General features: G+C 51.6%; 1 protein-coding gene across 16 annotated transcripts in view; it reads right to left on the bottom strand.

Moving 5' to 3' along the window:
• MSI2 (musashi RNA binding protein 2) overlaps nt 1-13,751 on the bottom strand; it is a 184,098-nt gene that overhangs the window by 33,818 nt on the left and 136,529 nt on the right. For 15 of the 16 annotated variants that reach the window (XM_048967182.1, XM_048967175.1, XM_048967170.1 and 12 more), the window contains 2 exons: nt 10,176-10,258; nt 5,186-5,300 (listed from right to left, as the gene is read on the bottom strand). In XM_048967182.1, coding sequence (XP_048823139.1) covers nt 5,186-5,300; nt 10,176-10,258 — 198 coding nt within the window. The remainder of the gene's footprint in view (nt 1-5,185; nt 5,301-10,175; nt 10,259-13,751) is intronic. The other variant, XM_048967176.1, reaches the window with a different exon arrangement.

Genomic DNA, 13,751 nt, shown 5'->3' with positions numbered 1-13,751 from the left:
ACCATTCGAGGCCATTTTGCTAATAAAAATGTTGGAGGAAGCACACGAAGGAGCAATGCTGCCCACCTGAACGCAGCAGGTGGAAGGCAAAGGGTGCTGCCAGCGGGGCAGGGCCACGGCACACCAGTGCCCTGCTGCTCATCCTCAGCATCCCCTGCTCAGCGCTTACCAACAGCAACTCTCTCCTGTAATTCTAATGCACTAAGTGCTACACAGCATCCCCTGTGTCCACAGCATCAGTCGGTGCACCAAGACTCCTCCAGCCTTCAGGAAAGGCCCCTCTGGACCAAGGACCATCCGCAGACGTTTGGTGTTGCTCCACCCGAAGCCAAAGGCGTCCTGCACTAAGGGCACTGCAGGAGGCCTGGCGTCCCTACAGCCACTTACCCTTGTTCATACCACATCCCACAGCAATTCTTCTGCCAGGGCAAGTCCCTCCGATTCAATTTTAACATACATATAACGTGCTATTAATCACCATCTAAAACCGGAAGATAAAAGTGCTTGGATGAATTCGGATGCAGCCATTAGGCAGAGCCAGGGGAAAGCAGGCGGCAGCCGCAGGACAGCGCTCCGGCTTCCCGAGGTTCGTCCGTTCTGCTCAGCCCATGTATTTGTTTCACAGCTCAGCAGCTGGATTCCCTTCAAAATTAATCACTTCTGTCGCTAAATCAGACCTTTCAGAGTTACGCTTCACAAAACTTTTTCCCTTTTTCAAAAAAAGAACCAAGCCCTCCACTACCACCGCACTGACAAATGGATTATTTGCCAAGTGAGCAACACCCCTACGAGCACCGCCAGCTCCACCACCGCCCTGCCGCAGCACTGCTCTCCCTCTGAGGTGCAGGGGCTGCCCGGGGGGGTCTCAGCTGTATCCCAGCTCTCAGCGCTCTCTCGGTCAGGCAGATGGAATCATAAATTTACAATACAACATTACTTCAATTTTCCTCTTCATTTACTGCTGCAGTGCCCCGCTCTGCTCTAACGAGTCGAAGCCCGATCCGCACAGGGGAAATGGGCTGGCTGAATATCAATAGCGCATTAACACCAGGCCCATGTGGCTGCTTCATCAAGCCAAATTACGGCCATGCTGACCTATCCACCATTTCCATTAGATGCCACAGTCATCCTATGCTGGGCAGTGAACAGTTTATTTGCTTCAGTACTCCTAGAGAATGACCCAACCCTCTGATTATCCCCCACTGTAAACCAAGAATCCAAGTTTTGCCCAGGTTGCCTTTTCTCAAGCAAGACCCCGGAGCCTGCTCCAACCAAGACCCCAAAGCACGCTGACAACGCCAAACTCCTTGACCCCACAGTGTCATCCAGAGGCAGTGGGTTGAGCACACCAGCAGCCTATGCAAGGTGACAGCAATGGCTGCAGTCACTGTGCTGAGCAGCAGCAGTCACAGCGATGCTTCTGTTGGAAGGAACACCCAGCACTGTCACTGCCACAGCGTGAGGTTGGTGTCCTGTCAGGGGGAAGGAAAGCAAAGGCTCTGCTTCCAATGCAGGAACAGCTGCAAACAGATCAACACTGACCTTTTCGCTTACAGTTTATGAGAGAGTTCCACAACACCACTGGTATTAAAGCTCAGGGTAAAGGCCAGTCACTACAGGCATGTCACAGAAAGGGAAATGGAGCAGAGCGCCCAGCCCTCTGTTGTGCTCACAGGAACCTGCGGGCCTGGAGCCTGAGCTCATGGCATCAGGTCACCAGGGTGGTGGGACACCAAGCCAGGACCTTGGCTCTGCATGGTCCCCGTGTTTAGATGCTGTGATCCAGGATGGACAAACCTCACAGCTAAAGTATGGATGCATGGAGTGACTGCTTTGAACCTGGGGACTTTTGCTTTTACACTTAGTTCAAGAAAATCATCATCTCCCCAAGAGAGAGTTGCTCCTGTGGTGCAAAAAAAAAGCAGATCTGTCCCAGTGCAAGGCCAGCAGAAGCCAGCAGAAGCCAGCAGCTCCAGAGGTCCTGCAGAAAGCTTGTGTCCAATACAGGGCTTCCTTCCTCAGCCTGCCTCACAGGCAGCTGCTGCTCTATCAGACACTCTGAGGGAAAAAAGGAATGACTTTCTTTGAAGGGCACGAGCTTCTTTTATGCATGAGTTCAGCCTACCTCACCTGAACGTGTGCAGTAATGCAGAGCCCTGGTCTGCCTGGCGCAATGATATAAGCAGCCTGGCAGAGACTTCCTGAAATTTGGTGTTCCTATCAGACATTATTTCAGCAGTCTCGGAGCATAAATCTTACAGACTGTGCTCTATCTCTGGAGAGGTTACTTCAAAATTAAACACCAGCAAGCCCAAGGTACCCATCGCCAAGTGAAGCTGATGCTGTGGGCCCCAGCTCAGACAGTGCAGTGCAGCAGCCACCCTCAGTGCCTGGTGTTCCAACTTGAGCACGTGGCAGCACTCCATCCTAGACACAGCTGCTGCCAGCAGGAGGGAAGAGGAATGGAGCCCACCTGCTCTTCTCTTTGTCCCTCTTTACTTTTCTTGGCTTTTTTTTTCCCCCCAAGAGCAGAAGGTAACACAGCAGCACCTACACGGCTCTGGGTGATGAGTCTGCACCGTGACCGGCAGGCAGGCAGGGTCTCCTGGATGCAGTGTGAGCTTTCAGGCCCCACTTGCTCTTGTCCAGCTGAGCACAGTGCTGCCCACCAAGGGGCACAGCACTGCTCACTGTGACATACGAGCTGCCATGCTGTGGCCGGGTGGGCAGGCAGGGAGAGGAGATCACAAACTGAACACGCTCCAGCCCACTCTTTATGCAGAGTGGCTAATTAATGTTCCTGGCCTCCCCCGAGGACGTGTGCTTCTCATCACCAGACAGCGACTGAGACAGCCCAGGAGCAGCCCTGGCAGAAGGCTCAGCCTGCCTGCACTCTCACAGTCAAAAAATCCTTTCAGAAGAACACTTTAATTTTGTTCCAATCAACCAAATCATCACAGAAGCGGCTGCCTGTGCACCTTTAGACCCCGGCTGCTGCAGGCTCCTCAGGGAGGCTATGATTAATGAAAAAGACCAACTTCCTTAATAGCTTTGGAGGGAGTCACTCTCCACTCTTTCCTTTGGGTTGTCTTGTGCGTTCGCTCCTCTGATTTCCTGCTCTGCCTGCAAACGGCATCTGGAGAAGGTGACCTTGGACAAGGGCTCCTGGAAGCAGGTACAACAGCATTCTAAGAGCAGCTTCCATCCACTCCATCTCAGCCCAGTCAAACAACTGAAGCAAGGAGGGGAGTCAGTCTGCCAGCGGCCTCGCTGGGATCTCAGCAAAGCGCTCTGCTGCTTCAGACTCTCCTGGCAGCCCACTGTGCCGGATGCTCCACAGCGTGATGGGTTAATTATGCCCTCCCCACACTGGGGTGGGGTTCTCCATCAGGGCTTGCTGTCCCCCTCCCAGCCTCGAAATGAGCCCTGGGGCTCAGAACGGCCCCCTACATCGCAGGCTGCAGCTCTGTTAGTCTGCACGTCTTTAGTTAACATGGTGCACCGTAGCAAGCAGAAAATGAAAAACAGTGCGAGTAGATAACGAAGCATCTGGCCTTCAACATAAATCAATCAGCAATTCTGAGCAAGCCACTCTGGCTTAAAATCTAATAAGCACACTGAGGGCTGCCCTGCGAGGAGCACTGGCCAGCCAACCCCATGCAGCAGGTGACCACAGTACACAACCCAGCTGAAAGTTATCCACAGATGATCCACATGCTGGGAACTCCCCTGTTGCCTCTTCAAGCCCAAAGCCATCTTCTTCCCCAGGAGGCAGCCATCACTCCCAGCGCACTCCCGAGGGATGAGCTTCCCATTGAGGTCCCTGGCACAGAGCCCAGCTGCAGAACTGCTCCCAGCATTGCCTCCACTTCTGGCAGAGGGGCTGCTGCCCTGGTCCCCACCCCCAGGCTGTGCCAGTGCAGCAAGGAGCACCCACCTGCGCCTCCTGGACCACCAGCAGTGCCACACAGAGGGACTGACTTGAATAACATAAATATTTTAACCATAAAATACAATCTCCAGACACTTTGGGGCAGGGTGGTGGTGTAGCAGAAAAACAGATGTTGGCTTGAAATAACCGAACTACACATCCCAGCAACTAATCATTCTGGCCACACAGAGAAGTTCCATTAATTCAGATAATGCCAACATGGCAGGGAAATTCTTCCCCATCCAATCAAGCAGTGCCTGAAGTCAGACATCTCTGCAGAACAGCCCAGTTTTCACAGGAATCAAACCCTCTGCCCTGACAGCAGCTCAGTGTGCAGGCCCTGCTCCAGCCGCTGGGTGCCTTCAGCAGAACGGTGCTGGAGGGGAGGGGTGAGCACTATCCTGCCCTACTCCAGCTGCTCTGCCACCCCGGGCAGAAGCCATAGAGCACCCATGAAGGGCCATGGAGAAGGACTGTGGGCTGAGATGGGGCACTTCTGGCTGAGAACACCCCCAGCTGCCGCCCTTGTGCCTTACTGTGTGTGGCAAGGGAAGGTGCAGCAACACAAAGGGAGCAGAAGGTTGGCAATATGTGGGTTTTACAAAAGGACACTGGCAATGGACTACCAGCATTTTGGCTTAGCAAATCTGAGGACAGAATATTAAGGGGTTGTCAGACTATACAGGAAGAAGAACCACCCAGGCAGAAACAAATGAGAACCAATTATAACTAAATAGACTTCGCGCACAAATAGAATTTTGCCATTAAATATCATTTATCCCATTTAATTAGTATTTTCTGGACACAATACTCTGGACCAAAATACCATTCCATCTCCTTGAAACTCGTAATTATTGTTGTGACCTATGCTGTTATGCATCCCCCTGCTTTCTCCACCTTGCGTGCCATTTAAGAGCCAGCAAGATTTTCAATTATCTACACCGAACTGCCAAAGATACCTTTAAAAGAAGAGGAATAATGTGCAACTGAACTCCTCTAAAAAAGGGGAGAGATCACTTTTAGTCAGAATGAACACACTGCATCTTTCATCATTCTATTTTTGCGAGAAAGACTAAAACAGGCTATTTAAAACACCCATTTAAATGCAAATTCTTATATTCCAGGGAGGGGGCAGTTCATCATTTCCCACCGACGGGATTCTTTCCCCCCAGCCCTGCTGAGGTTTGGGGCTCACCCCCACACGGGTGCTGAGCAATGGGCTGAGCCCTGGCAGACGCTCGGTGGCACACTTACCCAACATTCCCATCCCCAGCATGAAAGCGTCCATGGTGTACGGCAATCCGCGCGCCCTTCCTCTCGTCCCTGGTGGAAACATCACTTCTTTAGGTTGTGCTTTCTTACATTCTACCTATTGAGCAGAAACACGTACAAATGAGATGCAAATGAATTCCATGTAAATGTCAAATGCAGAACTGATCTACTTAAGGGGGGAGATTTATTTTTAGCGTTTTCCTGCCCCCACCGCCTCCCCCTCACGATGAACTTTCTGAACAGTATGAATGGATTGAGGAGAGCACACGTGTGCTTCTTTCAGCGCACCCAGCGCCGTAAGGACGACAGAAAAGCTGACTGAAGAAGTTGCTGCGGTCCTGGAAGCAAAACCCGTGCTGCGTTTTCTCTCAGTGACACTTTGCAGGCGTGGAATGGATGGAGGAAAGTCCTCAGCACAGCTCTATTACAATCAATAGCACAGAACGACTCTCGATGATCATTACAAAAAGCTCCTTTTAAAACAGGAATAAGGAATCAATATTTCTGCCCAGCAGAAAATTTCTGTAAACCCTATTAATAAACGATCTGCATTCTTTCACTTCCAGTTACTCCCGCTGCCTCTGAGTCCCTCCACGCCACAGCAGTCACCTCTGCTCGCTCCTCCTGAGCCCCTACAGCAGTCCAAGGGCCAGCCAGCTCCAGGGAATGGTTTGCAGGGTGCTGGACACCTATGAGTGCCACTCCACTGCCCCTGTGGGATGGGCTGTGACCATCCCGTATCCCCAACCCCTCTGGCAGCGGTGGGTGAGCAGTGACAGCAGCAGACAGGCCCGGGGCTGTTGGATAACGTGGCTGAACATCTCCGTTCCTAATAGCCCTATCAGTGGCTGTGTGTTCATTGTCTTATGAAAACCGACCGCCTGTTTCTAGGCAACCTGATCAGCGAAAATTTCAGGTTTATACAATTTTCATTTAGGTAACATGAAGGTTAACTGACTGTAATGGCAGTGTTTTAAACAAAACCACCTACTCCTCCCCTTTCTGCTGCAAATCTTGTGCAGATCGTATTTACGTCGCTTGCCTGCAACACACCTCAGTGTTACAGCACTCAGATCTGCCAACACCGTCAGAACGAGCACTTCTTGCAAGCAAACTGCCCGAACCCAGGGAAGGCTGGAGTGAAATTCCTCTCAAGTTCTCCTTTTCCACCTTTCTCTCAACAAGTATTGAGGTCCCTAAAAGAGCTGTGGGGAAGGGCTGTAAGAGACGGGGTAGCGCAGCAAAGCCCCGCAGTGGCACGCCGTGCAATGGAAAGCACCACGGTGCACATTGGGGGCCTTGGTATTAAGGTAAAGAGAGAAGGAAGAGGGAGCAGAAAGCTCTGTCAGGGAATTCAGCGGGCCCTGCAGCAGCGACGTGCCACAACTCTGCCTCTGAGAGCAACGGGGCCCAAATGCAGCCGAAGCACCGGCACCAGCTGCGCCGACACCTCGGCCACATCCTGCCAACCACTGCTCGTGTGCTGCTGAGTCCTTCAACAGCCCTGTGCCAATCTAACCTCTTAACTGCAACTGGGTGGCCGCCAGAGGTGCTCCATCCCATTTCTCAGCACATCCTTTGGGTTCGCCACTACTCACAGTGTCATGGAGGCATTGGTTACACCTCACAGCTGCTCTCACTGCAATATTCAGAATGATGAAAACAATGTAGCCTGGCTGGACGGACAATTAACAGGAAAATGAAGTTTGGATTAGCACCGTTAGAAACAATAACCCAGTAATTAGCTTTTGCAACCACAAAACAGCCTACTGCTGCTCCCTGAAAGACTGGCTTAATTTATGATTTTCACAGCACATGAGGATATAAAGGGAACGGTACTGAGCTGCAAAGAAGTTTTAACATGGTTTTAAAGGAGAAGAAAGAGTCACCCGCAGGAAAAAGAAATAATTTCTGAGCCTCGTAAACAAACACACCCCATAGCAAGGGCAGAAACACTTGTTACTGCCCAGCTGAGATGACTCCTGTGTGGGGTGGGTGACAGGATGTGCAGGGCTGGGCTGCTCGGGTTGGGGACGGCGCAGCCCCAGGGCAGCACGGGGACCCCAGAGCCCAGGCAGGCTGCCCCATGGGCCACGCTCTGCATCCGCTGATGGTACAGCCATTGCCCAGCTCTGTGCAGCCCAGGAGCTGGCCCGATGTGGGCACGCTGCATGCAAACCTGAATCACACACAAGCTTTTAGTTCAGCATTTCTGCACATCTTAATAATTTCCAGATTTTTTCCGCCTCCCCTGTACGAGGGATGTGCTCCAGTTTCAGCAGCCTAACAAAGAATGGTTTAAGGCTGAAAGAAATTTAAAAAAAAAAAAGCAGGGAAACTAAAAGTCACTGTTTTTGTTTAGTCTAGTTGGCAGAATTAACGTCGCGCCGGGGTGCTCCTGGGTCAGATGAGCAGTCAGAGCCACCAGAGCCCAGGATGGCTGAGATGGGGAGTGAAAAGCCTCTCACACCCAGCGCAACAAGGCGGGCTGTCAGCTCGCAGCACCACGACAGCTCACAAAAACACGGCCAACAGCTTTCCAGGGAAAGCAGAGCACTCCCAGATTCACAGCGCACAAAAATCTGCTTTACCACCCAAAGACAAGGTGACTTTGTCTAGCTGGCCTTGCGGTTAGCCGGGGCTGGGCCTCCCTGCTGCCCCTCAATGTGAGCACCAGTGAGAGCTGCAGCCACGAGTGGTGCTGCCCCGTGACCGCTGTCAAGCATGGCCTCAGCTGGGCACGGCTCTGGGATGGAAACCCAAAGCACGCAGCGTAACACGTGCTGCAACCACAGCTCGAAGGCTGTCGGTCCTGGCAGAGCCCAAGCAGCTCTGGCCCATCCAGAACAACACAACCACCAGTGGGTCCCACCGTGGGGCAAGGGGCAGAGTGTCAGCCCTGCACCATGGAAGCCCACTCACAACAGCTGCAGAGAGGTCCAGGCCCAGGTACCCACATCACCCTGCAATGTGAACGACTCTGCTACAGCACAGATCTCAAAGCAAACGATCCCATCATATTCCTTTTCCAGCTACTTTTGCACCCCCTACAAAACCGGGCTTCTTTTGGCAACAATGACAATATTCTGGGGACATTTCATTTTGGTTTTATCTATTCCCCCGTCCTCAGAGTTTGGAGAAAACCCGTGGCCTCCCCCATCAATTCCAGCCTTCCATTTATTAAATACCTCTCTGGCATTTTCCTTTCGCTTGCACACCGCTCGTTTAATATTACACTTGACATTCTAAGCTTTATGGATGGCAACAGAGGCAGAACGGGAGGGATAAAAATAACCTGCATGGGAAGGCAGGCTGCAGCCGGGCCACGGAGCGGCTGCTGACAAGAGCCGGTGTGGGGCAGCTGCCAAAGCAGTGCTATAGAGCACAGTGGGACGCCAGCACCCCTACAGCACAACACCAGGGAGAAACCAAACCAAGGCACAGGGCCAGGGGCACAGGAAGGCTGGCTGCTGTCAGCCCCGACGCAGCACGCTGCCACATACGTGTGTGCAGGCTGTGCTGCTCCTGCATGGGTTTGGTAATTAATCTGCAGGCACATCAGCAGCACGATGAGTCAGTCCCAAGGCAGGATCATGTCTCATCTCCTCCCTCGTGGGCTGCTTTTAAAATTAGTGCTGCGGGAGTGACAAGAAGAGCGCACTCGAGGCGCCCGGATCACGCACCGGCAGGAACGCACCGCAATTATTCACACCAGCAGAACACCCACCCGCTTTCTGCTGCTCCTTGCCATGCGGAACGCTTTCGCCCTGTGCCCCGCTCAGCCCGCCTGCCCACAGCCCTGCGCAGCCCTTCTGCAGGAGGAGCCTTTCCAGAGGGGCAGATCCTGATAGCAGAGCAAAACCCAACCTGATGGCTGGGGCAAAGGAAGAGCAACAACCACAGACCTCCCTGTGCCCCCAGCACACAGCTCCGCTGTAGGCTGCTCCTCCTGCTGGGGGCCGGCACTGTGCCTGCCCTGTGCAACAGTTCTGCCCTATGCTCTGTGCTGCTCTGGGCTGCTGTCAGTGCCCTGCCAGCTCCTGCACCTCCCCGCTGTGACTTACAGAGAGTGAGCTGAGAGCCGAGCTGAGCTCCGGAGAAAAGTATGTGGTGTGAAGTAAGCAAACCCAGGGAGTGCTTTGTGATGGGCACTCACCTCACATTAAGGAAATTCCTATTCTTCCTCCCTCACTGACAAACCTTACCCATATTTAAAGCATTCCTAATTTGTAGCAAGTCTGCTGCTCCTCGAGGCAGGAGTGTTGGGTGTTAACTCTCATTTAGTTTTAAGGCAGACAGATCAGCGTTTAGTGACTACACAGGGAACGGAACCTCGCCCACAACCCACATTCATCTCACACGAGGCATCACCAGCAGCAGAAGGAAACTCCAGAAACAAAGTAGAGAGCAGTGTGGCCAGGCAGGGCAAGCTGCCCCATTCCTACTCTGGACCCCAGCGCTGTGCCTGCTGGAGGGACGGCCGCTTTTATTTCAGATGCACATTGCAGTCAGGAACAATATGAAGAATATTATTTCAGTGCCCTGGGAAAAATTAGCAAGTCAAATATTGAATCAGGCCTCCAGCATATGCCAAGGAGATTGCTTTGATCTTATCCACACTAAAAGCTCCATTATTGAATTTAAAGTCTGTGAACACATATCAGACCAATATACAATGCATATCTGAATACACATTTGAGAAGCAAAGGATGTTTTGACAAAGGGAAAAAGAGTATTTCAGCTGAAAATATCAAAGTTTTCGCATCGATTGGAAGACAAACACCCTTCTCCCTCTGTCACATCGGCTTTACCAACAGGGCACCGTGCGACCTGGGGCTTGATGTCACCCAGGGAAAACTTCCCCATGGGCTGGGCAGCGCTGGCACGCTGCAGCACAGCCTTGGCTCTGTGGACACAGGGCTGGCAGCAGCCCAGGCCCCACATCCCAGCTCTGGGCAGAACACACACTTACCATTTTATTATTGATTTCGTGGAAGTGGATTTCGCAGACTTTTTCCACCACATCTTCATTTTCAAAAGTAACGAAACCAAATCCTGTTCAACAGAGGAACAAAAAGGGGAGGGGGAAAGGAAAACGTTAGCGAGGTCAAACAGCTTTTCTTCTAACAAGGCATTATTTGCCATTTGGACTTTGGAATGCTTTCACAGGAATATGCTCATGTAAACACACCTGCCCTGCACAGCGCTGCCGCGGAACTCATTACAGCCTAATGGAGGTAGGAAGCATCACCTCAGAGGAAATTAATAGGGTTCTGTTACAGCTCTTCCATAGGATTTAATGGAGAATTAAAACCTCCTTATGGATTTTTTGATCCATCCAAAGAACTTAATGGATAGTTACACCCTGGTTCACAACGGCTCAGAAACTACAATCAGGCTATATTTTCTTTTACACCTTATAGGTTTTTAAGAGCAATCTCTACAAAACCCAATTATACGTCTATGGAAGCGTATTGATTTTATCTCCTGTTTAATTCCAAGGGACTTCTCCATTAGGGCTGACTCATTGCAGGCCAAAAAAAAAAAACCCAACGCACCAAGAACCCAGGCAGACAGCAGCTGGTTGCTGCCCTCCCCTCGCACCAAGCCAGCACTGACGACTTCAGCAAGGCAGCAGGGCCGCCAAGCTCCGGAGGTGCTCGTTTGTCCCCTCTTCCTGAATGACTTCCTCTAATGCCTCATCAGGACATCCTGAGGCCTCTCAGAAGTGTCAGTCAGAGGGCTCTGATCTCACCGCTCCTCTCCTCCGCACCGCTGAGTCAGAGCTGTGGGGATGGGGGCTGCGTCAGGGCTGTTGGATGCCTGCTGCCCACCTGCAGCCCAGCACTGTGTGCTCTGCTGGCTGCACGGCCCTGCAGGGACACACGGCACCTCACCCCGAACCCACAGCACCAGGACCAGGCGGTGCCTTTTTGGGAACGTACAGCACAGGCAGTGATGGGAACGTACAGCACAGGCAGTGGCCAATGCACCCCTTGCTCTCTGGATCTTCTTGGGCAGATGGAAAAAAACCCAACACTAGAAATGGTTCCAGCACTTCTCCGAGGTGCAGCACATCATCCCACAGCACACCGCACCCAAACGCAGCGCTCAGAGCAATGCTTTGCATGTCAGCACCTACAGCTTCAAGCGTGGTGCTTGACCCAGCTCCTCTCTTTGCCTTCCAAACTGTTCCATTTAAATCCACCTCAAACAGATCCGCACTCACAACCGAATGTTTAACTGCCTGGGTGCAGCACCCCGGGGTGCCCTGCACAGTGCTGGGACTGTCACCACCACCACCTCCTCATTAGTAACTCATTAGTGAGTGCTGCAGCTGAGGATTTCTCATTGAGCTCCTGTCAGGTCTTGCTGCCAGGCTGGAGCCAGGAAGAGGAATTTAGAGGAGATTAGCATTAATACGCAGCGCAGCACGACAGCCTGCTGCAGGCAGGACACGTTGTGACCAGGAAACAAGTTTCCCCTTCTCATCGTACTCCATACGGCTTAAACACAGCTTTACCCAGAAATTATTCCTCTGATTAAACCAGAAAAGCAGAAACCTGCCCAGCTTCCTGTGTTTACAGGCTTTATAACAAGAACAAAGTAACAATCCATAGACATTAATGCTCATTCATGTTTTTAAAAGATCCAGGCCAACCCATGCAGGCAAAAAACCAGACGTGAATGGGTCCATAGGAAAACCCAGCACCAGCTTTGCCTCATGCCTCCCTGGGGGAGCACAGGAGAAGAGCAGTGCTCAGTGCTGCAGGCTGTGCTGCCTCTGCTCTCACAGCCTGTCCACCGCATCCTACTGCTCCTTAAGCAACCCTAGGAGATCACTGCCCTGCAGCTAAAAAATTCCTGGAACGAACCCACAATGGGTCCTTCTTTGTTTCACTTATAAAATACTGGATTGCGACTTTCAATAATTGCACGTATAAAAAAACATTACAGTATGCATGGCTTATTAGTTAGCGTAATGAATATGAGCTCATTTCTGAATTACCAAAGCTCTCAGAAACCTTCCTGGACGAAACAGACAATTACTTCTTATGAGAGGTACTGAGAGTCAACAAAAAACGCTCCTTGGAAAGTGTATGAAAAAGATTAACACAAAACAAAGGCGGCTGTTTGAAACGGTGACAGAAATAGGATTCCGGTTGTCAAGGAGCACACGTTTTAAAATGAAATTATACGGCATCCTTCTGAATGAAGCTATTATTGGAAGCTAACAAGCTCTATTTAAGAGATAAGCATTTAACAGAGTCAAATGGTTTGCTTTTTTTTTTTTTTTTTTTTTTTTTTAATTCAAATGAATAAAACTGAATATTCATTTGAATAATCTTTTCTGGAGAAGAGAAGACAATGAAGAGGGAGAAAATAAAACAAGAGGCAAACAGAGTCCGAGTGAGCAGCCCTGCAGGAAGTGAGACGGCAGCTCGGCCTGCAGGCACCTGTGGGAGCGCAGCCCATGGGCACTGCTGGCACTGGGCATCCTCATGGGGAAACACATCCAAGGGAATGGCCCACAGGGAAGGTAAGCCTGGGGAAATGCATCGCCTCCTCATGCACACACCAGCCTGAGCTCCCTGGAAGCATCCCTGACATGCCCAAAATCACCGCCCAGGCGCTCAGTGCCCAGCACACCATGCCCTCACCACTCAGACCCCCCGGCCCAGGGCACCGGCAGCTCTGCACTCCGGAGATGAGGGGAACGCTGCTCTGAGAAGCCAAATACAACCAGAAAAAGATTAAAACAAATCAGTGGGCGCCATAAATCACATGGAGAAGCCGTGCTGAAGATACCAAATGTCAGCGCTCCTGTGTTCCGCACTTTGTTTTTCTCACACTTGAATCAACTATATTTCACACCTTTGTCGTCACTTGAGAAGTTTTCTGTCAACCTCAGTAAAATATAGCTGAGATGACGACACCGTCGCTATGAAATACATCTGCTTTCCCTTGCAAGTCGGCAGCTGCTTCCCTCAACCAGGGTGCTGAGCGCACAGCAGTGCGTTACAGCTGCATTTAGGTACCCCAGAACATCACTCAGCAGCAGAGCTATGTGCACGTGGAAGGCCTTGCTCCTTCAAACCTGCACCAACAGATCCAGTGTTTGCGTTGGCTGCAGAGACTGTGACTGACACAGGGACACTGCTCACACTGAACACCGCAGCGCGCCCTGCCCCGCACTGGGGTACCACCACCTCCCAGCATCTGCACTATTGCCAACTGCTGGCCCAGCAGCTTTCCTAAGGCAAAGGATACCTCTGTTTTCCAGCCACAGAGAGGAGCTCTGGGGGCAGAAGCAGGGCAGTGAGCACCAGAGGAGAGTGGTTTAATCCCTGGCTGTCCCAGTGCCACCCCATGACACGGAGGAGATCATCTCCTTTCACCACATTGGGTCTGCATTGTCTACTTGGACCGTATGGTCTCAGTTAGCTGGGACCCCCTCCTACAGCATGCTGAGGTATGAGATAGCTCCTTAGAAGATTTCTGGGAAATAAGCATGCACCAAGGCTCTTTTGTGCCTGCACAATAATCC

The sequence above is a fragment of the Lagopus muta genome, chromosome 20 (assembly GCF_023343835.1).
Source record: "Lagopus muta isolate bLagMut1 chromosome 20, bLagMut1 primary, whole genome shotgun sequence".
NCBI classification, from domain to species: Eukaryota; Metazoa; Chordata; class Aves; order Galliformes; family Phasianidae; genus Lagopus; species Lagopus muta.
This window is presented reverse-complemented; position numbering and strand designations above follow the sequence as displayed.